Source organism: Gavia stellata, chromosome 10 (genome assembly GCF_030936135.1).
Source record: "Gavia stellata isolate bGavSte3 chromosome 10, bGavSte3.hap2, whole genome shotgun sequence".
Classification (NCBI taxonomy): Eukaryota; Metazoa; Chordata; class Aves; order Gaviiformes; family Gaviidae; genus Gavia; species Gavia stellata.
The window spans coordinates 30487019-30511798 of record NC_082603.1 but is presented as its reverse complement, the minus strand read 5'-3'; the positions used below and the strand labels follow the sequence as shown (position 1 = coordinate 30511798).

At 39.4% G+C, this 24780-nt stretch overlaps 1 protein-coding gene across 2 annotated transcripts; it reads left to right on the top strand.

The window, feature by feature from the left end:
• The first annotated feature begins 204 nt into the window (after positions 1-204).
• NDC1 (NDC1 transmembrane nucleoporin) lies at positions 205-24431 on the top strand. Of its 2 annotated transcripts, XM_059821933.1 has the most exons (18): positions 205-261; positions 336-456; positions 1737-1838; positions 2205-2379; positions 2871-3009; positions 4391-4499; positions 5981-6032; positions 6667-6799; positions 9030-9122; positions 10422-10503; positions 11407-11562; positions 12656-12910; positions 13046-13164; positions 13415-13465; positions 14528-14591; positions 15786-15886; positions 16855-17015; positions 17889-18139. In XM_059821933.1, exons 1-18 carry the CDS (start codon positions 220-222, stop codon positions 17950-17952), a joined length of 2019 nt encoding a protein of 672 aa, XP_059677916.1. In that variant the 5' UTR covers positions 205-219; the 3' UTR covers positions 17953-18139. The 2 variants fall into 2 exon arrangements, with proteins under 2 accessions (XP_059677916.1, XP_059677915.1); XM_059821932.1 differs by lacking the exons at positions 205-261; positions 336-456 and adding an exon at positions 24418-24431 and having other exon boundaries at positions 1783-1838; positions 17889-17997.
• Positions 24432-24780: the final 349 nt, after the last annotated feature.

Here is a 24780-nt window from a genome sequence, read left to right as displayed (position 1 = left end):
CCTCAGGGCGGCGCGGGGCACGCCGGGACTTGTAGTCCTCCCTGCCCTCGCCCGCTCGTCACTTCCACTCAGGGGGCGGGGAAAGCGAGCGTGCGCGTTCCCCATTGGCTGCTGGCCGTCCGGCCTCCCGGCGTGCGACGGAAGTGGCGTGCGGCCGGCGGGGGTGGCCGTTGAACGGCGGAGACTTTGAACGGCGGTGCGGGCGGCCGGGCCGCGGCCATGGAGGCGGGGGCGGGCCGGCAGCGGGCGCTGCTCCGCCAGGTGAGTGCGGGACCTGAGGGGGGACGGCGGCGGCGGCTTCTGCTCCGCGGCCCCTCACGCTCTGCTTCCCTCAGGTGCTGGGCTGGCGGGTGGCGGCCGCCGTCGCCTGGTCCGTGCTGCTGCTGCCCGTCTGCACCGCGGCCTTTGTCGTCCTCAGCGGCCTCGACCCCTTCCACCCGGTGCGCTGGATCTCGAGTAGGTGCTATGGCCTCCCCCCGGCCCCGGGGCAGCGGTCGGCCGTGGGCGGACGGGGCTGGGGGCGGGCGCGGGAACTGAAATGCGGTGCGCAGCGTGCTGTGAACTGCAGCCGGGGCGGGGGGGGGGAGGCAGCCTGGGCCTCGGCCTCGCCTGCTGAGGGGGGGCCCTCGGAAGAGGGGAAAGTGTGTGTCTGTGTGTCAGCAGAGCGCAGAGTGCGCGGGTACGCGCTTTCGTTTGCCTTTCAGGTCTGCTTGCGATTGTAGCAGGGATCGTTCAAGTGCTTCGTTACACAAAGTGACCCGATATTAGTATTTTAAATCCGTTTATAAAATGAAATCGTTTCTGCTGCAATATGTGATAAGGTGCACTTTGATGTTTTTGTATTTTTCCCCCCCTATCTGTTGTTTTGAGCTCAGTCTCAGATAACGGGAACTGACTACGCCATTGTGTTACGTTTCTACTTTGTGTGTTTCTGAATGGTCTTTAGGCTTTGAAGCGTAAGTTTCTGTGTTACTTATAACCATAATCGTCCCTAGGTAGAAATAACTGTTGGAAGCTTATGTAAGTATATCCTTCAGAGAAAAAAACACATTAAGCGACTTAGTTATCTGTTCTAAGTACTTGGACACAGTTCCCTTTCCCGCCCTGTGCAGCTGCTGTTTGCTTAAAGAGCTTATGTTTTTTCTAACTTTCTCTAACTTGGAATCACAAGTGAAATTCCTGAAACAGCCACTCTGCACGGTGACAATAACTTTCCCTCGAGTGCACACACAGAAAATTGAGAGATGTTTAGATGGAAGCTTGATACCTATGATCATTTAGCTGCTCCAGGCAGAAAGACTTACTTCTTTCCACTTTTGAAAATACAAAAGCCCAAAAGAACAAATCAGAAGCAATTTACTCTGTAAGGAATTTCTTACCTTTTAAGTGTGGCTGTATGGTTGCAGCTCTTACTAAGTGAAGGGAACCTGTGTTTGCTGAGCCATAGTTTAATTCACTTTGAAAGATTTTTTTTTTTTTAACAAAATTCTGAGTGTTCACTTATGAGAAAACAAGTTATAAGGGTGTAAAATAGTTTCTGTGAAATTTAGATATGCTTTTATGCAGAAATGTGCAGCTGGGTAGATCTGGTATGAGATTCTAGAGTCCATTGAACGTGACTCCCCTTTATGCACTTAGTGGATTATTGCTAACTGCTTAAGTGTTCTTTTCTGTTACTTAATGTGTCACTATTGTGCTACTGCAGTCTTCTGAGCAATATATATATTTTTTTTTAGATTCTCTCAATGATTTATATACTTCCTACGTCATCTTTTGTATCCTCCTCATGTCTGTGGTGATACTAGTAATAAGCATCTTCAATGTTGAATTTTATGCAGGTAGGTTATGTAAATTGCTGAACTGTCTGTGATACCTGAATTAAATAGCATGACCATTTAAAGAGATTTGTATTTACACTAAATGTACTTAAAGTTGCTGGATTTCCTTTTAAATTAATATAGACAATAAGCAAAGCTTATTTTTAAGTAAGTCATCCCAGATTCCTGCCTACCTCATGGCTGAGACCCTCTTCACTGAGCTGCTTCATTGACTTCTTGATCATGTAGTGACTGATTCCAACTGTGCAAAGTTCTTTGGTGACAATGGTGGGGTGTTTTTCTTTTTTTTTCTTTTTCTTTTTTTTTTTTTTTGTGAAGGGTTTTATAAGTAAGAAATGAAAATTCACTTTTGGCTTTTACTTACAGTTGTGCCATCAATACCATGCTCTCGATTAGCACTGATAGGAAAAATTATTCACCCTCAGCAAGTTATCCATTCGGTTGTTCATGCTGTAATGGGAATGTTGGTTGCTTGGTGCGCTGCGGTTATGACAAAAGGGAGGTTCCAGTTTCTTGCTGTGCCCTGCACACCTTCAGAAAGGTAATTATTTGTCTGTGTTAAACATAAATTACGCAAATAACTTCTATTATAAAATGTATTCACTGATGGCTTCTTTCAAACAAAAAACTAAAATTTGAGTACTATCAAAAATAAGCAATTGTATGTTGATGTCCTTTACTAAAGGATAGGAAATACCCTCCTCTTGTAAATTTTACAATGCACAGAGAAATAACTGGGCCAGGAAAACTAAATTGCCAGGATTCTTAATGGAAAGTTGAATGATGACAAATTGGTTGTCATTTGAACTAAGTCTTGGTCTTCTGGTTGATGTGACGTACTTTATAAATACTGGAAGCATCCTCATGCATAAATTACTAAAATAGGTGGTGGGATTCCTACTTTAGAAAAAACTTACTGAAATATCATCATACGTACTGATCAGGAAAGTAAAATTAAACTCTCCTGATTTGAACTTCCTAATAACTTCATTTTTTTTCAACTCAGAATTAATTCTAAGTTTTCTATTTTAGCCTAGATGATGCTGTTCCTCAGATGTGCCTAAATGAGTATCACCTCTTTTTTCTACTTTGTGGAGCTTTCATGGGATACAGTTACAGTCTTTTGTATCTTATTAACAATATGAATTATTTACCATTTCCAATCATACAGGTAAGAGGTTTAAACACCTTTGCAGAAAGACATGTCTAAGTAAGACAGTGATCAAAAAAGCCTTGATTGTTTATATTTTAGAATATGGCAGTAGCAGCTGTCTGTTGGCATGCTTTCACTAGTAGATGAAGCGTACACTCAGTTAGTTTAAATGCTGGTAGTGTTCATCTTTGTCCTTACTGCTCAACTCCTTTCAAATGAATGCTCTGACTATAAAATTTACACCCCTCTGATCCACGTTAAAAGCTGGCTGAGATGGACCATTGCAGAAAGTGAATTACAGGAAGGAGACAATATACACAAACTGAATATTAACTCCTGGAACTGATGGCAAGGGTCACCTAAAACCTGAAAATCTTGAGAGTTAAAAACCAAAAAAGGCATATTATCAGTTGTAACTGGGTGCCAGCTCACTTAAAGTCTAAATAGCACATTAAATCTTGCTTAAAACTCAGCATCTACAGCTTGTTCGTGTGTGTAGTGCTATGGAAACTGAAATTCCATTAATTCCTTTGGAGGGGATTCTAGCAGTTCTACAGAAATCTGTACCAGTGCGAAATGGTGAGGAGCGGCATGTCAAACATCATCTTAAAAATATTTTTTCTGTTGCTGTAGCCTCACATCAGCCATTAAACTTTGTGTGATTCCCAGATTTACAAAGCCCAACCAATTTGGCAAAAAGTACTTTTAAACAAGGTTGGTTGTACTAGTAGAAAACATTTAAGTCATGAGCACTCAGTTCATCAGCAAACCAAACATCATTTTGGCAATGCTGTAGTTACAGTATTTTTTAAAATTCTATTTTTTGAATATTGTTAATTCTCCTTCTTTTTTAATGCAACTTAGCCAAGTAAAAAATTAAATCACTTTGGTTTCATTTGCATATAGTGTTAGACAGGTTGCTTTAGTCATTTGGAAAGACATATAATTTGTTTGTATGGAGAAGGGCATCAGTATTACACTGGTTTTGCTGCTTGGAGGATTACTGACTCGGTAACTCATCCTTGTCTGAATTTTCCCTATATTTTAATAGACCCCTTCTAATCTAAATGAAATCTGGTAGATTAAATATGCCTTCTTTGGGGGTTTTTGTTTATTTTGCATTAGACAGCCTTGTTCGAGTTTGTTCCCCTGTGTATAGAGTCAATTTACCCCATCCTCCATTTCCACAGTGCTACAAGTAGGAAAAGAGATGAGAACTAAAGATGATTATAAAATGGCAGAAAGAGATCAGGAGAATAAATAGTAGGTGTAACACCTGGAATTGCATTAAACTAATTCTTTAAATTCATCTAGATTTCAGGTTTTGTTTTTTTTCCTTACCATGTCATTGATTTGTTCTGAATGCAGAATACTAAACTATTTTTTCATTTGTTTCTAGCAATACAAGTACTTACGTTTCAGAAGATCTTTGCCTCTCCTCATTAAACACAGTTGTGTGGAATCGCTATATTTTGTTAGAAACTTCTGTGTCACATATTGCTTTTTTGGTAAGGGTTCCTGAAATTCTCTCTGTTTTTTTAATTCCTATATTTTGAAAACTTTATCTTTAATCAGTCAGGCCTGTTACACTGTTTTTCAGCCTTCCAGGTAACTTGCTGAAGGCACATAGACTTGTTTAAACAAACAAAGAGATCTAACACCTCTCTAAAACAGTAAGAAAAGGGACAGAGTTTGAACAGCAATATTTGTGTGATGGCAGTTCTTACAGTGTCACAGAAGCTTGTTTAGCATACGAGAAATGTATCTTCTCTAAAGAGTTTAACACCTTCTGTAAGAATTTATTGTCTAGCTGATAAGATTATAAGAAGATGACAGTATTCTGAGGGGAAGGGAGTGGGGTACAATAGTTTTCTAACCTGAAGTCTGTGTTTGGTCACTGTACCAAAACATAGACTATTGTCTCTGGTGATCTCTTCTGTGCAGGAAATCTTGTTGCAGGCAGCTGTGAAATAACTTGCATGTAAGAGGAGCTACCAAATTCTAATCAGCTGATGGTTTACAAGTGCACATTTTAAAACGTGATGTTTTGGGCCACTGTTTACATACCAGTCCTGAGTTGTGGCAAAAAGATTATAAATCTGAAAACACAGTGCAATGAGAAAAGAAATTGGTTTAGTCTGTAATTTATATTCCCCTTTTTCTTTAAATATTCCTAAATATTTTTTAACGTGGATAAACATCTCCATGCCTTGGACTGCTCCTTCCATTGCCTGGTATTGGAAATGTAGCATCACAGAGCTGAAGCTGATATACTAGTAGTAGGCATGACTCCACTATATGTAATGTTGCTATATTTTCACTATTTTTAAGTAAAAATCAGCACTTTGGCTTTATTCTCAAGTGCCCCTTATATTATTTGGGGGAAGCTGGGGAGACAAAGGCAGTATGGCTCCCTCCCATACGAAAATGAAGTTTGGTCTTTAAAACTATGGTAAAAAAAATCAGTGCTGATGAAGATGATTGCATTGGACTTCCTAAAAATAAGGGGGTTTTTATGTTATGGTTGTAATTATCCTCCTAAATGATGTCAAAATATGCTAGAATTATTTCTACTTCATTTACATTAGGGGATAAATTAGAAGTATGGTGGTTCCATATCAGTTTCCATTAAGTCTTTAAAAGCACTTTGCTGCTGCCTGAGCTGTAGTGAAAATTAATATTAAATTGCTGTTAACCCTCTTGTTAGTGAAGAAACACAAATAACTCAGTTTTGAGAAGCTAGCAATAAGAGATAAAAGTCTACATCTCTCAATGTATATTTGCTGGCCTGAAGCCTTTTTTCATTATCTTGATTCTACTTCTTAAAAAAAAAAACAAAACCCCAAAGGCAGGTTGTTTCCTGGTGCACGCATGTTACAAGATAAGTCTCTTGTCTATACATGCATCCTACTTTTGTCGTCTTTTGGGGCTATCGTGTATGTGGTTTGCAGTGTCATATTTATTTCAGCATTTCTTTTTCATCCCCTAGGTTATATCCCAAAGGTGTGGATAAGTACCACAATGGATCTTCATATAGACAGGTAGGTAGTACATTGTGCTGAAAACTTGCAGAATATTGCTGACAGCTCCCTTTGCTGAATAAGTCCAACTTAGCAACTGGGTCTTTGTGTGTAGTAGGACTCAGTTCCTTGCCTCCCCACGCAGAACGTGGGAAGCATTGGGTACTTCTGAAATGGATCCAAAAGGAACCAACATCTCCTTGTAGGAACCATCTTGCAGATAGTCACTAAGAAATCCTCTCTAGTTTCCTTCATCTCTGTAAGTCTCTAAAATACTAGAAAGGCAAATCTCTCCAAATCTCATGCATGTGTTTTATCTGCTTTTCTGTGTTTTGGAGGGACATATCTTTGTTTTTATGTGGCTTCCATTTGTTTTAAAATAGGGAAACTGAAGTCTTAATACCTTAACTGGCTAAAACTGTAATCGTTATTTATTTATTTCTTTTTTCATTTCCTTTATTTCATCAATTTTTCTTAACTTTGTTTCATCACAGTTACTGAAAAATTAAAGAAATGGTATCTCAGACATCTTTAAGAAACTGTTTTTGCAAAAAAAATGCAACTTTACTCTTGCAATTACTGCTGCTGTAACAGCTTACTATAGACATCCTCCATAATAAAAATAATTGTATTTTCTTGGCTGTTTTATCTGCAGTAAATTGCATCCTCTCGACACTCTGACTGGTTTACTGGATCTCTCCTTGTTTTACCATGCCTGGTTATGTGGCGTATTTCTTCTGATTACCTGGTACATTGCATGGTTACTCTTCAAAATCTATGCTACAGAGGTTAGTACTTAGTGACAGTGCTAAAGGTATAACATCAGTGTTCCACAGATAATGCTTTCTTTTCAAAAGCAGTTTTACTAGGAAATAACTTATTATGAATTTTTTAATTTTTCAAAGCATGCAGTACAGGTAATATCTGATAACTGAACAGTCAAGGGAGGCCTGGGCATTAACTGATCTTCCCTTTCTCTCCTTATAGCAAGACAAGCCCATGCTGCTTACAAAATTAATGCTTTATTTCCACCTCCTCTTCTTACTCCTTTACTTCTGTTTCCGTGTCCCCCTTCTCCTGTTCATGTTTGATGCTAAATCCGTGCAGATGCTGTTGGGGCCACCCAAACAAAGAACTGCTTTGTGTTTCATGGAGTCTGCACTGTGTTCTTTGTCCTCTTTAGGTGTAAAGACAGAGGAGCCAGCGCAGGGTCCATATGTGTCTGGCAGAGCTTCCTAGCTTGGTCTCTGCATGTGTTTCCATGCAATGATTTTGTATTTGAGTGTGAGACGAGCTGAAGACTTGTGACAAACAGCTACAGGTTACAGGGGAAGATAATAGTTCGCAGTCCAGTTTTATGATAGGAAAGAGAACAAAATGCCGTCAATTTTCTGTGAGCTAAGCTCTAGAAATCTCAAGTTTAAGCAAACTATCAAAGTAACCAGTTCTCCAAAGCAGAGACATGTTACTCTAATTCAGGCTGCAGTATTAAAATGGACTTCAAGCAATCTTGGGAATTAAGACACTTGTGCTTTTTCATTTAATCATAAAGTTACAAATTAATATGGCTAAAAAAAGATCGTTTAAATATGTAATGAATCGTATTAGAATAAATGTGAGACCATGATTGAAGAGAGAGAAAAAAAAAAAAAAGTCTTGCCAACAAAGAATTGGAGAAGACTTGATCTTTGTTGACAAATCCAGATATTTCTTTGGAAGAATACAGAAGAAAAAATTGTTCATCTAACTTGATTTTTTTTTTTCTTAAACATTACTAGACTGCAGATTAGTAATAAAAAAAAAGTGAGGTTTAAATCCTGGCACAAGATTCTTACAGAATGAAATGGCATACAGTGCTTGCTGGAGTGTTAGCTTTAATTAAAAAGGTCTAGTTGTTGTGACTGCACGGAGAAAAGATTAACAATGAGTCAAGCATAACTGATGTGATGATGTGTCAGAATCTATAGATGGCTCCAACAACAGCTCTGAGGTGTGAACAACCTATTTCAAGGCATAATAGTTGAAGCACCAGCGAGCACTGTGTGTCAATGTCTGTAATTATTGTATTGCTTATAAAACTGTGGAAGACAAATGAAACATCTATCTGCGAAGGTATAAAATGGACCTTGCCCTTTTGACTGTTGAAGAAAAGATTTGCTTATCCACATAATTTTTTTTAATGAGCTAAAAAACTTCCAAAGCTGTTTGTAAATATTTGCATAGCGTTAACTGAAAAGTCAGGAAAGAAATTGTCAACTTAGCCCACATTAAGTCACTTTAATAACACTTTGAAAGCAATTGCTACCTCAAATTTCAATTTTGCAGTTGGAAACAGAGGAGAATAAAGCTATGATATGTAAAATGAGTGCAGTAAGACAAAACTGACAGGTAATCTGTGCCCAAACTGGTCCATGTTAAATAGCGTTAAAAAGATGCAATGTTTGATACTATTTAAGCACTGCTATTTACATTTAAAATGTTGTTAGCCACAAGAATAGAAGTTCTATTAAACCACAGAATGTGAATATCATGAGGATAAAAATAAGAATTCATTAGTTTACCAGTGAAACAGTGCAAAAGAAGAATTTAAAAAATCTTTTATTATTTGGTAAAAAAACCCTCAGCTCTTCACCGAAGTGATTACATTATTAAAGATAGACATTACTGTTTAGATTTCAGTCTTGTTTCTGAATGGTGTCACTAGTTTTTCCTGAGTATGTGGTTAGGCAGTTTCTTTCCATAATGATATGGTGCCCCTAGCTACAAATTATATGGGTGCATGCAAAGTATTTGAAGATAACTGGATTTTCTAAGATTTCTCAATTTTAAATGTAAGGAGTAAAGTCTTTTTGTTTCTCTGTTAGAAATTTCAGGGTAGTTTATAGTAAGTTGAAGCAATGGGGTATGTGCTTTTGTAGTTCATCATTCATCTGACAAGTAACAGCTCGGGGTGTGGTCTTTCATAAGGTTTTCTTGTGTTTTGCTCTGTATAACACAACTTCTGATGCTTATATTTAGACGCATCATTTTCCAGTCCAGCCAACTTTTGCTGAGGAGACAGACCAGTGCCTGCCTAAAATCTTAAACAGCAACCCTCCCCTCATTATAAAGGTAATTGAATTCCCACTATCTTCTCAGCTAAGTGTGTGCTGAGAAGGCGTTTCTCAAACCACGTAATCGGATCTTCTAGGTGCCAGTTATTTTAGCTGAGGTGCTAGTTCTCCAAGAAGCTGCCTGGGAACACTCAAGGAGGCAGTTACACCTAATGGTGAAAACTTGTTTAGTAGTGACATCTGCTGGTGCTCACCGCACTGTGCTGCTTTGAGCTGAATTCGGACTCATTTAGTTATATCTATTTCTTTGCAGCCTAAGTATGTTATTGATGTTAAAACAGAAGGTTAGTGACGTTCAGGTTTTTTAACTCTTTCAACTTCGAGTCTTTGTCACATAAACAGGTGTTTTATCTCTTTGTACGCTCTTAATACTTTGCCTCTTCTACTTATACTTGAGTTCTCACGTGTGTGTTCTCTCTTGAAATCAGAAAAACTCTTTCCATATTTATGTTGCAAGTTGGGTTTCTTTTTTAAAAAAGGCAATACTAAAAAGTTGCTTAAAATCAGTGAGTAAAGGAGAGTAATTTTGGTCTGACTATAGTAATCATTAATGGGATTTACTGATAATAATACTTAAAAATTGGAGACCTCATATAAGAAGTTTTATGTAAATAAAGATAAGAATATTCTCCTGCATGTGCAAAATCCACGTTTACTGATTGTACAGATCTCTGATAAGACTGGAGATGTAATAGGCTGCAATCCATTTGAATCCTTTTTTAAGCTTTGCTGCAGTATCAAAGGATGGGTGGGGAAGAGTGGAGCACAGCACAGTTAAAGGTAGAGGCAGTCTGATTTATAATCTCAGCCATTACTAAAGTGGGTAATTTATAATTATATCGTGTATAGTGGGAAAAAATCTGGTTATTTGTGATTTGCCACAATAACTACTCAATCACATGAAAAAGCAGTATTAGGTCCGGTTACTGTATGGCATACTGTGTAGTTGAGCTCTGGCTTGCAAAACCAGTTCTTTCCTTAGACTTTTTTGCGTCTTAGGTTCTTTCTGTCTGAGCTGTTAGCTGTTAAGATGATAAAATGGTGTTAGATCTTCTTTAACTCCAAAGAAATGACTTATCAGTAAAGTTCTCTGAAGCTCTTACTAACTCAGCAGCCCCATCCAGAGTGGTTCTAGGGATGTGTGCAGTCCTTTGCCTTCTTTCTTTTTCTGTTACATGGCTGGTTTTAGTCTGTGTGAGCTCATTCCTTGTTAGGGATTGCTTTTGTGTGGATAACTACGTTGTTTAGGGAAATACATTGGACTTTGCATCACTAAAACATTTTCCTTTCTTTGTAGTTTTTAGCCTTACAAGACTTGATGTTACTTTCCCAATATTCTCCTGTTCGACGACAGGAAGTCTTTAGCCTTAGTCAGCCAGGTAATTATAAAAACTATTTCATATTGATTCTTTTTCTTTTTTTTTTTTTTGAAGTGTTAGTCAAATGCTTTTAGAAGTTATTTGATGCTGTGACGCATGCTCCATAAGCCAGAAGGGGCCTCATAAGTAAAAGTATCCCTATGATGCCTTTTCCCAAAGGATGCTTAGTTACCTATATTCATATTGTTTCATCTACTAAACTCAACAAATTCTGGTGCCTGTTGTTTGATTTAAATGACAACCATGAGGAAACACAAGTCTTAGGGTATTGAAAGCAGGGTCCTCCTGACACCACCAGTCAAATAGGCCAAACAGAGTAATCTAACAGATGGGTACGAAAGCCTAATGTAGAGATATGAGTGAGGTGAAATCAAGCATAAATAGTGAGTCACCACTAGAGTTGTGAAAGCAAACAATGGCTATAACTTCAATTAGTATTCAAACCTCTTGCTATATACAAAGATATGGTAGAGAAAGGCAATTAAAACTGCTTAAAAGCCTTCAGGAACTTTGTGTTACACCTCATCAGAAATTCTAGTGTTTGTACTACTTCAAAACTGTTTACCGTCGCCATTGATATTACTTTGTTCATTTTAGTTGTTTGGTGATTTCAGATCTGATGGGCTGAACTGCCTGTTTTTCCTGCTTGCTTAGTGGTTTTCACTAAAGTCTTTTTAGAGTTATCCATTGACAGAAGGATAGAGTCTGTCCGTGTTTTCCTTTTCCTCTCAGTACAAATAAACTGTCACAGTGAAAATGCATTGTGTCTTTTTAGAAGTGGAGTGCTACTATAATCTTTGAAGTTTATGCTGAGAGCACGTGGGCACTGTCAGAACAGGTACAAGGATGAGCATCTGGGTTAAACATACTTACTGCATTTCCTTTTTGTGTGCATGCTGCCAGGCGGGCACCCGCACAACTGGACTGCAATATCAAGGGAGTGTTTGAGTCTTCTGAGCGATCTGACCCAAAGGCTGATCACACAGCAGGAAGCTGCGGCAGCAAATGGGAGAGCAAAGCAGCCAACAGGAGAGCTGAAAATATCCCCACAGACTCCAGGTACGTGAGGAAACGCTCATAATAGTTTGGAAAGCATGAAAGTACCAATAGATTACATCTGTATGTTAGTCTCAATTAAGTTGTACGGGGAAAATGAGTCACAGGGTTTTCTGTGAATAAATGCAAACAAAAAATGTCTCTCCCCCAATTTCATTTTAGGTATTCTTGTTGAAATAATCCCAAAATAACTAGAAAGTTGGAAAGATCATGTTTACTCAGTTTGTTTACTTTGCATGATGTTGTGTTCAATACAGTATTTTTTCCCACACTTGCATGAATTAAGAAAGTCTAATTATTACAGTTTTAGTAAGTGGTTGAACCTAGTACAAGGAGAACTTAAGTACTGCCAAGAGATGTTTTGTAATTTGCATAGCTGCTCTTATTATTAGTTTAAGATGGTAAAATTAGTTTTTGTTTTGTTGTTGTGGGGACTTTGAATATGTTTGTGTGATTCACTAATATCACTGGAGAATAAGAAAAGCCAGTCTGACTCTTGAGCTGCGTGCAGCCTACAAGCATTTCGGTGTTTTATGTGCCAGACTTAGGCATCATTCCTGGCAGCAGAGCTGTGTTAGCACAAGGAGTGCCAGGTAATTGAATCCCTTAACAGTCAGTGCCTAGGATACAAGTGCCCTGGGAACAGCGGGGGACTGTTGGTATGTCAGAGGTGAATTTCTTCTAGTGCTGCTGTTCCTTGGATTTTGTGACTGACATGTTTTTTTTTCTTACATACCAAGCAGATCAGAAAGAATTGCCATTCTTCTATAGGTAGCCTTTTTCCTAGTACTTAATCCTAAAAGCACACTTTATGTACATATATACCAGGGTGTAGTAATGCTAGCTAGAAAAAGGAGAAAAATAAATAAATCCACAGGGATTGTTCTCATCACTTGCTGTTCTTAAACTGACGAACTTTTAAAACACTTCATGCTCATGTGGATGTGTACTACTTTGCAAAACCACCGTGGAAACAATGTCCTTTAATACAAGCTCTAATGACAGGTTGTTGAAATACCAATCAAATAACAAACCCATCTCTTATTTCATATGTGCCAGCCTGTTTGTCTTCATGCAGCGTATTCTTTGTTATCAGGAGCCGTTGTGACAGAAGACATGTCTTTCCAGTCACAGAGGTCTAATATCGTTCCCAGAGCCTCCATGTCTTCACTGGTTAAATCATCCCTAATGCCTTTAAAGACATCGCCTGGGTCTGATGTTGGTTCGCCTTTCAGCTCTCCTGCTTTAAATTGCAAGATGGGAATTCTGGATGTGAGCTCTCCTTGGCATGGATTAGTCCGAAGTCCTCATGTTATGAGAAGGGGACCAAAGCTGTGGACATCAGGTTCAGGTAGAGATTTTTTTTCACAGCACTGTTTTTAGCCTTATAGTCGTAAGTGTGGTAGGCATGTCAATAGAGATCTGTATCTTGAGGACTGAAGTGACAGCAACCAGTTTTTCTGAAGATGCTGTATTTCTCTTGTAGATCTGCAAATGAATGGTTCCCACCCTGAATCCTTCCCAGTGCTCTCTGCTGCAAGAGTTAGCAGTGAGGCAGTACAGCCAAGCTTTATTTACACATGGCTTCAGAACAAGCAAGAACAGGTAGAGTAAAAGTTGCAGTACAGATAGGTTACAGCCAGTGCAGTTTAGGTGTTCTCTCTTCTGAAAGAACTTACCATTTTTTTTGAATGAGTACTTCCTTCTTCAATTAGCTTACCTAATAGAAATCCTTCCCCCCACCCCCCAATCCCTTTATATTGTGAGAGGATGGTAGGGTTGGGGGGGGGGGGGGCAGCTGTGCATACCTTCAGATAAATACAGATGGTGTTTTTAATCTTCTGTTTCTTTTCAGATAAAAAACTTTTTGTCAAAACGAGTGCTGATAATGTATTTCTTCAGTAAGGTAATCATGATCCTATGTTTTGTGACTGAGCAGCATGGACTAGAAATGCATCAGCATATGGGTTCTGCTGTGGCACTATGTACCTTTTGCATATAGTAACGGTTCTAAAACCTTTCTTTTGGTCTAAGGTTTTCCGTAAGTAAAACTTCATACTTACTGTGAGTTTCATAGCAGGGTTATCTCATACCTGCATAAAAAAGAATAATACTTGTTTAAACTCATCTGGTCATAAACTGCATCTTGCTTAAAGCATCATGTACTAGTAAAACACAACAGAGAACTTAAATGCAGTTGTCTCGGTATACTAATTGTAAGATGACACAGCTTCTAGTTAACTTTAAAATTCAGTTAACCGCTTTTTGTTAGGTCAATGTACCAAATAAATTCTTTATAGTTTTCCTTTGTGGGAGAAGCGGTAGCTAGAAAGTTGGGAATTTCTCCTTATGAAATACTGGTACTAATATTACTACTACTTTTCAGGTGAACTTGAAAACTTAAGCTAAACTTGCATAGTATTTACACAGAAAAACAATTAGGTATTTCTCTTGGCATAATTGAACAATAACTCAGTTCCATTTTACAGAAGCAACCCCCTGTACAGTAGGTCTTTGTTTTTCAGGGGTTTAAATGTTTTCTGCAAGTAGAGATCATACTTTTATATGCAGATCTTTTCTGTGTATGTGATAATGGTTTATGCTTACACGTACAGCAGTGTTTTCTGATCAGTTATAGACTGGAGCAGAGACTGAGGCAAGCCAGATCATGAAATAGGCCTGGGGGAATTGTATTGCCAATTTAGCCCTTGTAAACTAGTTAGCTAAATATACTTTATTTTCTGGAAGTCCCAACCGTAGCTATAGCTTTGTGGGCAGCTCCTGTCCAAAAAGAACTTTAGTTTCTTAAAAGATCAGAATTTTCTGGGTATTCCCTGCGATCTGTTGCCTCAACGATCTTTTCTGAGGGGAGGGACATGACCCCATAAAATGTGTAATACGTTAATTGAAACATGCAATTTTGGTGATATTTATAAAGAGCACTCAGAATGCTTTGATTTCTTCTCAGCACCCAGAAGCCTCCATCCAAGCTGTCTTCTCTGATGCCCAAATGCACATCTGGGCTTTAGAAGGTAAGCAGTTTCTATTCCCAGGTATTCCACTCTGTTGGCTCATGGAGCTACAACTAAAAGGATCCGATTCCAGGTTTCTGGGGTCTGTGCTTTATAAATGTGATGAAATAATAATCTTTGAATCTATTTTGACAAAAATGTGACTGCATTTCAGATACCAACTTGAATAAAGGTCTAATTCACTTCTTAGTTTTGAGATGCCATGTGAGATCTCTTAGTTTATGTTCTGTAGAGGTTTAGTAGAGATTCCTAAACTTGCTTTCTGTTGCTTCTTTCCAATATGAACCCATGTATCATTTTTACATTTTTTTCAGTAACACATTTATGACGTCTCTTTACAACAGCTTTTCTGACTAAAGGATCTGAGCCTTTCTCTGTTAATCGCGGAGAGTTGAGGGAGGGAGGGAGGCACTCAGGTAGTAACATAACAAATAAATAGAAGAAGATCGTCTGCAGAGGATTAAAAGAACAATGACTACGTGGTTGCACTATGGGATTTTCTTGTTTGTCTCAGTCATGAGCAAATACCGGTATTGTATTAGATTTGTCTGTGCAAAGGTGATCTTTTTTCCTAGTTTACATGTTTTATGGGCAGATATGCCAGGCTGTGTCAGACCAAAGGTGATGAGTTGGGATGTATAGAGTCAGGAGATGGGAATCACACGTACAGTTTGCAGAAAAGCAGAAGATACCATCTGTGTTTTAACTAAGGGCAGAGGGCTAGGTTGTAATTTTTAAAAATATGATAAACAAGTAAACTGAAAAGGGATTTAAAGCTAAACCAATGTTTCCCTCAAAGTAATAGAGAGTTCTCCTCATGCAAGCTGAACAAAGAAAGTTAAGTGATCTGGAAATGTTTGTGTATGGCTAGAAAAATTGTGAAATAGGTCCTGTCTCTTGGTTGATGTCAGGTACAGTTCCAGAGCAGTGGAAAGAGGGAGCCAATGCTTTTTCAAAAGTTATTTTCTATATAATCTCTCTTGCCTTATCATCAACCTCAAACTATTGTACAACTGTCAAACTAGTGACTGGTTTGGTCCTGAAGCAAGCCAAAGCTGAGGTAACTGTCATCTGGCTGCAGTAAGTCCCAAAGAATTCCACCACGCTAGTAGAATCTTCAGGCAAAACCATGATCTTTGTTAATGCTTCAGAAGTTGAGAATTCGGTAATTATAGCAAACTTCTTTTTTTAAAGGTCTGTCTCATTTGGTAGCAGCCTCCTTTACTGAAGATCAATTTGGAGTTGTCCAAACTACACTGCCAGCTATCCTGAATACTTTACTGACTCTTCAGGAGGTAAAAACTGTTAACTTTTTCCTTACTGCAGAACAAGTTTAGGAGAGGAGTAGGGGTTTTCTTAATTTTATATTTTGACATTGCTGACCAGTCATAACATTAAAGTTGTTACCACTGTAAATGGCTTCTCTTCTGCAGTTAATCTAAACAAAACAGCTAGTTGCTGCTTTGTGCATTATAAAACAGCTGAATAAAAACTTTGTTAGGTTTTTAAAATGTAGAAGTAGAAAGCACATTTTTAATGGAATGTTTAAATAAAAAAAAGGTACTATGTGCTCAGTTAAAGACCTCATTGCAGGGATGCAGCAATTATAATACTATAGTTTATGCATAGTTAGGGCTTCATCTTTATTTGGCTGTACACAGTTCCTCATGCAACCTGGAGCACTTGGAGACACTGCAAATCACAAGAGATAAGATCAGATCTGTATGGTGTTTCTCTACTAATACTAAGACATTACTCTCAAATTACTGATGTTTGTGCAATGTGTATTTTAAAAAATCCAGATTTGTTTCCAAGGCTGTGCTTGTCCTATTGACATAATCATTTTACACTGCCTTAATGGAGATTCTTGGAAAGAATTTCAAGGTTATTAAAGTTCTTCAGTGTAAGTCATCTATTCCAAGAACAGGCACCAGGGGAAAAAACAAAAAAACCCAATACCCTTGTTTCTGAAAGAAACAAGTCATAATACAGGACAGAATTGTATTTCTACTGCAGCATGTGCTGTGCTGAGCGTTTAAGACTCATTAACAGAGAATCTAATTTCACAGAGCTTGGTTCTGTGTTCACATCAATGGCCAGGAAATGCAAGGTCAGGCTCAGCCTCCAATACGTTTTTGTGTGTCTTGGTGGAATTTCTGGACTTGCAGTTTCTTTTTGCTTTATTTGACATAAACATATAGCTAGTTACATTATGAAATAATTGAACAGGTGAAACAAGCTCATTTATGTTTTTCTCAATCAGGTTGTAGACAGACATTTCAAACTGCCTCATGTTTCTAGCAAGCCCCCCAGGATTTCAGGAAGTCTGGTGGACACATCCTACAAAACGCTACGATTTGCGCTTAGAGCATCTCTGAAAACAGCACTATACCGGATAACTACTGTCTTTGGAGAACACTTAAAGTAAGAACTTTTTCATGATTGCTTGCTTGCTAAATTTAGTTTTAATTAATGTTATTGTAGGACCTGTGAAAAGGGATGTTTGGGCAAAAATCCCTTCAGGTCATTACTGTAACATAGTATTTTGGTATTTTTTGATTTGTGGAACCTTAAAAAATTCTTGTGTAGGTATATGGTCCCCCTTAGAAACTTATTATTCATAGATTTCTGGGCAATTTTTCATAGTGACTTTTCATGAACTCTTGAGAAGCAGTCCATGAATACCACTCTAATAAATCTTAGCTGTTGAAAAGAAAGTGAATCAACTAGAGACAATTGTCTGTTCCGTAGGGAGAGAATCCTGAGAATCCTGTGAAGAGTCCAAATAATCAAATTCCCTTTCTGCTTGGTTGTCTGATGGCTCTTTCTCAGCTACCATCACAGCAGGCAGACTTTCGTACTTGGCCTCTGAATGTGTGGGACTGAAACTTCCTGCAGTATCTGCCCATCTCTCCCTGTGGGGATGAAATGTTACTCAGTTTGGAAGTGCTAGATATATAGGAGAGATCACTTTAAGATATTCTTTCTTACCTAAATCATTCTTGCAAGTTAAACAATTGCTTGTGTGTTTTTACAGGTAAGAAAATAGGCTAGGTTTCTTGGGACAAGTGTCTTAGTAGTGGAAGCTGTTGAGGGTAGGAATTGACAGTTTTAAGGGCTGACAGATTTTTTTGTCTTTGTCTTGGAATGTAGGTTTTTCATACAGCTGGGTTTTCTAAAATTTAGCTTCAGTGTAATTGTTGATTTCAATGTATACTTAATTTTGGCATGAGGCTTTATTCTTGTGGTGTATTACATTTAACGTAAAATCTTACGTTCTGCATTTGTTGTTTTTAGTGCAGTGCAAGTGTCTACAGAACATAAGAAAAGGCTTCAGCAATTCTTGGAATACAAAGAATAAATAACAGATTTTGATGCAGCTACGGTTTTTTTTCCAACACTCTTGGTAAGAAGAAAGTGGGAGTAATGAGCCTTTTTATCTTGGCTTTTTGGAAAAGCATGTGCAAGTACAAGTTGCAGAACAAAACTCGTAGAACTGTAGAAGAGTCCTTCTGGGTTTGGATCATCTTTTGTATAATAAAACTTTTTTAAAATTCATCTTGCCTTCTTCTAATATCACTTACAAGTGAGAAAGTGTCATTTCTTATTTTATATAAGTCTATGACATTTGAGATTATCAGAGTTACTTTGCCACTCAGATCCTTAGCTGTTTTTCACAATGTATTCTTTTCCTACCCTTTCCTGTTAAAGGGCTGAGTAGAGATTTACATAGATACTTAGTGTGCCTAAGTGTTTCATAAATTTAGTTGATAACAGTTTTAGTGCAGATGAAGTGTGTACTTTAAGAGTAGGAGACAGATGTGCCCAGGAATAAAACATGCTACTCTTCTGTAAGATGGAAATACTCCTTCAGAGTAAAATGGATGTGCAGAAAGGATTGCTGAGACACAAATACTGCTTGAAAAGCTAGCAGCTTGGATTTTATCTTTAAGGTGACCTAGGAAACTAAGTTCTGATCTATGCTGAAACATACAGGAACATCACTGCATTTAGTAAAACTCCCAAGTAATGATACTGTGAATTAAAGTTTGGATCAACAGCTTTCTGTTAAGGTGGATAGGAAGGATGTTTGCAGCATATCCAACTTTTTCAAAATAATCTACGGTATTGGTAGCTTCTGGTGAAAACTATGACTTTTTAAAAGCATTTTTTTAAACTTCTTATCTGGAAGTAAACCTGCCCAAATTGTTTTTAAACTGACTCCAGTTATTGTGATATCTACACCAGAAAATATGTATGGAGTATGAAGCGCTTAGTGTAGCTGCAGTACCTTACTGTAACTTCCTTGAGATAAAAGTAAGCTAAATGGTCTTGCAAATGAATTTAGTGTGATGGGGGAAATAAAATTTGGATCATTTTCCTTCCATTTTCTTCAGTGCTGTTAGTCCTATGGGGTTTTGTGGTGTGTTTTGTTTGTTTGTTTTTTTGCTAGAGGACCTAAGATCTGAAGATGGCCACAGTGTCAGTTATGTTGGTGTGATGAAATGATCAGACGATAGTGGTTGTATAGTAATAATTGTTTAGGAAGCATATAAGGTTTGGGTAAAAGAAATCTACAATGAGCCCTGCATATTGCTTTCCTCAGTACAGAGACACGTACTTTTCTTGTGACGTGGGCACTGCACGTGTTAGATGTGATAGTGGATATTAGAACGATATTGTTTCTTCTGCGTTGAAGGTGGCTAATGGCAAACGCCGTAAGGTGATGGACTGTTTTCCATTACATTTAAAGGTTAAGCACAAAGTCTTTTAAAGCTTCCCCAAGCTTAACTTCTACCACAGGTTTGACTATTATGTCAAAGCCTCTTGCCTGCCTGGCTTATTAAATAATTTAATTTGCTTATTTTCTGGTATTGCAATGTGTACCTGGAGTTAAAATGGTGCTTTAGCTAGTACCTCGGGTGTAACTGTTGACCCAAATACTTCAGCCAAAAGTTTCAAATACATTTTTCATGCATTTAAACAGGTGCAGGATATTTTGGTTTTTCTTTTTTATTGCTCTGGTACTTTCTGCAACACTCCCACAACTATAAGCTGTAAGTTGTAATTAACAGTGTTACGGCTGTCAGCAGCAGGCTGAAAATGTAGACTTCTTTTTTATGCCAAAGTGCTTGAGGTCTGTCTTTGTGTTGCAGTAGAGATTTGCACACGGCATCTGCTAATGTGCGTGTGATTCATGGCATTCTCTGTGTATGACAGAAGAGCTTTCAAAAGCTGATTGCTTTGTGGTTTCTTTAAAAGCTCCAATTTTTAAAGACTTTTTTTTTTAAGCCTTTACTTAAAAGTGCATCTTTAACAGTATCTCATGCTCATGAATGGAAGCGTACAAGAATATTAAGTGTATGCTGGGTGCCCTCTGAAGATGCAGTAACTGGCTTACACAACTCAAACAGGGGTAACATCTTATTCTAGTTTTGGCTTTGGGAATAATTATATTCCTCTGGCAAACTGTGCTGGTGTTTCAAGTCCTTTTATATACCTCTGTCTTAACATAAAAATAATCAGTCTGTGAAGCCTCTGTGAGGTATGGGAAGAGTCTCTCGAGTTCATTTCTGCATTCTGGGTAATGAGGAAAAAAATAAAGCCTTTTTACGGTTGGTTTCTATGTAACTGCAGTTAAATTGGATCCCTGAAGCCTGATAATATTTCTCATCTGTTCAATCATCTTGAAGCTGAGCTGCATCTTCTTGCTGGATTGCATACCAAATGCAGAAGTGAAACTGATAGCATTTGGTTTGATTGCTAATTCTGGTAACCCTGTGAACTACCTGCCTCTCCCTACAGGTTAGCGGCAGTCAAAAGTATCTGAAATTATTTCCACTGCAGCTGCAGAGAGGTATGCAATTGATTGTTCAGATCTGTTTTCCTGTTAGAATGGAGTAATGAAATACGGGCTTTAGCTCTTGAGCAGTCTCTTATGAATATGAAAAAAACCCCTATCCTGCTTCACTTATCTGAGATACAACTTTGAAAGTTCAGACTGTGCAGTGGCCCTAGTCCTTGAAACGATTGCATACCACTGTCTGAGGGAGCCAGGCAGGGCTGAACAGGAGCACTTTGCCACTTTGGAGAATTGTCTCAATGCCAATTGCAGCTCAGGGCCTGAATGCACCCTTGAAATGAAGTGGTTTCGATTCTGTTCCTGCTTGCTTTGAACAGACGCTGTATTGCATGTACTGCACTCGGTGTCTTAAGGCCTGGAGCAGCCATCTTCCCACCTACTGAGATACACGTGTGGCTCCCAGGGCAAGACAAGCACGCCTGCGGATGCATGCAGCTGCAACTATGGAAGTATCAGTCTCTTGCTGATGAATTGGCTGGTACCTGTTCAGTCACAGGCAAGTCGTGCAGTCTGTGGGCTGTGTGCTCACCAGACCTCCCCCAGCTACTGGCACTGGCCATGTGAGGGATCTGATGCTCTGCCTGGGGCGGAGGGCCTGACGCTTTTGGGGAATTGGGTGTATGTGTGTGTGAATCTGTATGAGGTGGCCCTAGCAGCACCTGCAGCTGTGGAGGTGCTTCTTGCCATGTGCAGTGCTGTCCCCTTCCCCCGGGGATGAATAGGGGCTGCTTGCAGTGCTCTGCATGTTCAGGCAGGCGTTTGACAGCTGTAGGGCTTTGCAGCTGATGGCAGCCATGCTCCCACCACTCCCATCACCACCTTTCTACAAAGATGCAACAAAAAGGTGAAAGTCTGGGTGGAATCATCACAGATGCTGCAAGCTGAGGACCCTCCCCACTACCCGCACACCCTCCTCCCACTGTGGTCTTGATATTTTCCATCACCGGTACTGTGTTAACATATTTCCTATGTGGATCAAATGCATTTGGGTGCTGTGGACGTACCTGGAGTGTGGTCTGCCACGCTCTTGTGTTGTAAGGGGATGTTCTCGGATCAAAATATTGCTTCCCTTTGCTGCAGACTCATGGTAGAGATTTGCATCTGGCATATCAGCTTTGGACAAACCTGTAGTATAAACAAACTGTGCAGGCCCTTGTGTCTGAGAAAACAGGCTGTGAGAGAGAGCAAAACTTATGTTCTACTCTGATTTCAGAAGACAAAAATAAATTAGAGAAGACCTCACCTTTCTGGCCTTGCAAAATTGTTGGGACCACAGTGGAGCTAGTCCATCAGGAGATAAATGAACAATGGTGTCTCTGGAGCCTGCCATGAGGTCAAAACACAAAATCAAGGGGAATAGTTCCCTGTGTGGCCTGCTGGATCCACTAGGTGATTCTTCTAATAGGTGGTGATGGCCTAGGAGTTCTCTCTTTTTTTTCTTTTTTTTTCTTTTTTTCTTCTTTCCTTTTTCTTTTCTTTTTTCTTTTTTTAATCCCCCTAAAGAGTCAGTTCCAGAAGTAGGAGGAATTTTGGAGAAAACTGTGGCCTAAGAATCACGTGTATGTGCTCATGCAATCACCAAAAGGAACCAAGTGTGGCGTGAATAGTGAGCTCCCTCCCTCCCCTGCCCAAAACACACAAAAAAATACAGGCCTTGCCTTTCGCTTCTTGAATAACTCAACTTCTAAATCTGACTACTAAAACAACAGTGCTGGGACAGGCTGTTGTATGTAACTGCATCTTGTCTGAAAAGGTATGGCAAGAGCCCTGGAGCGAATTTTGAAGGAACTGGGATTACATAACCTTCTGTGAGTCAAAGATTGTTACAGGTTATGTGTAAGCATCACTCTGCTCTCGCTTAGCAAGCACCAGTTGTGGGCTTACTAATATTAGGATGTTTCAGATCAAGAGACAGGTTGGGTGACTACCTTCAGGGCAAGCTTTGAGGACCAGGTAGATGGGGCAGCAGCTTTGTAAACCGCTGGGTTCCCTCTTTGTTTACCAGCAGAGGTCACTGCTCAAAGCAGGTTTGGGGAAGTGCCAGGCTGTGGACCTTTGGTAGTACTAAGTTTTGGGTTGAGCACAAGGCTGCAGCTCAGTTAGACACTGAGGGGGCTTGTTGCCTTTGCAGATCCTGGCAGCTGGGTCTGGGCAAGGAGTTATCAGCAACCACAAAGAGTGTTGTAGGAAGACAAAGCCCAGCCTCATAGTCAGTGCAAGCTGAAAGCTGCTAGGGAGAAATGGTTTGTCCTTGCCTTTATCACAGAGATCCTGTGCAGCACTTCAGCTCTTCACGGGTGGCCACTCTTTGCAAGACTCCCAGTTTCTGCGTGTTCTGTTTGGGACACGGAGGGTTGAGTTTAACTGATGGAACTGGAAATGTGCTCTACTGTATACAATGATGGGAAATGCTGAATAACCTGGAGTGAGGGGTGGGGGAAGCAGTCAGTCTTTGTTACAAGTTTAGAACTCAAACCGAAGCTTTTGGTTTCTGGGCCTCTGTTGTAAAATGGGGCTTAGTCTAAACCCATCCTCCCTCGCCTCCAATGGTGATAAGGAAATATTTGTTTGCAAATCAGTAGGCTGCTGCAGTGACGGACACCAAAGAAATGCCCTGGAGAAAATTAATAATTCTGTATTCTGTGCAGGGCTTGGCTGATGTGCAGTAAATATATTCAATGTGTGGTCCAGACGCTATGCCAATAAAGTGAGAACAGAAGAGCGACTAGCTGCTCATTCAGCAATCACTATCTTTAGTGCATTGAATATATGGATCCCCAGGCAAAATGACTGTGGGGCCATGTTATAAAGCCAGTACTGTAACTCATTTATAGTAGGCGTGAATCGAGGTTGTACCAGCAATTCTAGTCCTGGCATGTCCCAATGCTGAGGATTGGATTTTACAAGCTGAACATTCTTAAGTTGTGCTGTCCTGGTTTTTTTTGTTTGTTTGACTCAAGTTTATTTTACTACCTGTGTTGTGTACGTATGGTGTGAAAGGTGAATCCGTTTATGGACTGATGCAGAGAAATAATACAGATGAATGTTTGAGGAAGCTAACTGCAGGCGTAAACAGCCATGTCCTGAATGGAGGCTGGTCAAACCCTTCTTTAGAGGTTTTCTTTCTCAAAGTCCTCTAGAATGATCTGACAATAAACTGGGAGGCAGGAGGGAGGGAGATATCTGTAGTGTTACAGTGGCTTTTGGAGATGCTGGTCATTTCTCGCAGTCTCTGCAAGACAAAGGTGAATTCAAGATTACTGTATGATTTTCCCAAAAGATGCTAGCTATTGAAGAGAGACTTGTTTTTAAAAGATAAGTCACAGTGATCTGAGGAATTTCTTTTTTCTAACTACAAGAGCTATAAACAAATCTGTAAGTTATGAGGCAATAGTTGAGTACATCGCTAGATAATGTGTGGTCAGTTTGACCCTGCTCTCTTAATTTAGGAGGTCATTTTAAAACTACTATAAAGGGGTTTGTGCTGCCTTAAAGGGATATGGGCAATCTCTAAGAAACGGGCATACTTACAGAGACAATCCCTTTGGCTCAGTTTTTGTTCAGTTGTTTCTTTTTTACTATCTGTGGTGCAGTAAATTAAAACAAAAACAAGTCTGGACTTGGCATGCCTTTGTAAATAAACTGCTGTGTGTGAATTGACAGCTCATTTGCAATCAGGTTATTTATAACAAAGTTTGTTGTATCTCCCACCAGAGAGCTTGTTTTGTCTTACATTAACAGAATGCTTATGGTAACACCTCCCACCTCTGTCTATACTGCAGCAGTTACACGAAGGCCTCACCATTTCAATTGTGTCCTTTTGAAATTTAATTTTGTTGCCTGCTGGAGTAGAAGCGGGGAATTCAGTATATGAACTAGAGATTAATACTTCAACTCTGCTTGTTTGCTCTGCGCAGCTCACCTTACCTGTATCCGTTCTGCTTCATTCCTCTTCTCCCACAGAAGAACGGCTCAGGGAACTGGACTTTTCAGATTCTACGAGTTTCTCGAAGATCCAGTTTGTGACCAGCCATAATGCTGAGGCCAGTTACAACTGTCCATTCCTGACGAAGGTAAAGACCACACTTTGAAGACTGGATTTGGTGAACTGGGGTCCCCTTCACATAATGTCTTTATGCCCTCCTGTTTCCCTCACCTTTTGCAGATGATCTGTCATTGTCCTCACCTGTATTCAGCTCCCAGGCAGCATCATCTCAAGCCAGGACAGCTGTGCAGCTGTGACCACAGGGGCTCATGCTGTCTGGAGCAAAGAAGCTGCATGTCTGCAAAAGCACCTGTAGACTCTGATAAAAACACTGTTGTGGC

Coding starts and splice junctions, on each gene's coding strand:
- NDC1 (XM_059821933.1), top strand. CDS start 220: ATGGAGGCGGGGGCGGGCCGGCAGCGGGCGCTGCTCCGCCAG. Junction 10,504..11,406: donor CTTTAGCCTTAGTCAGCCAG/GTAATTATAAAA, acceptor GCATGCTGCCAG/GCGGGCACCCGCACAACTGG. Junction 11,563..12,655: donor AATATCCCCACAGACTCCAG/GTACGTGAGGAA, acceptor CTTTGTTATCAG/GAGCCGTTGTGACAGAAGAC.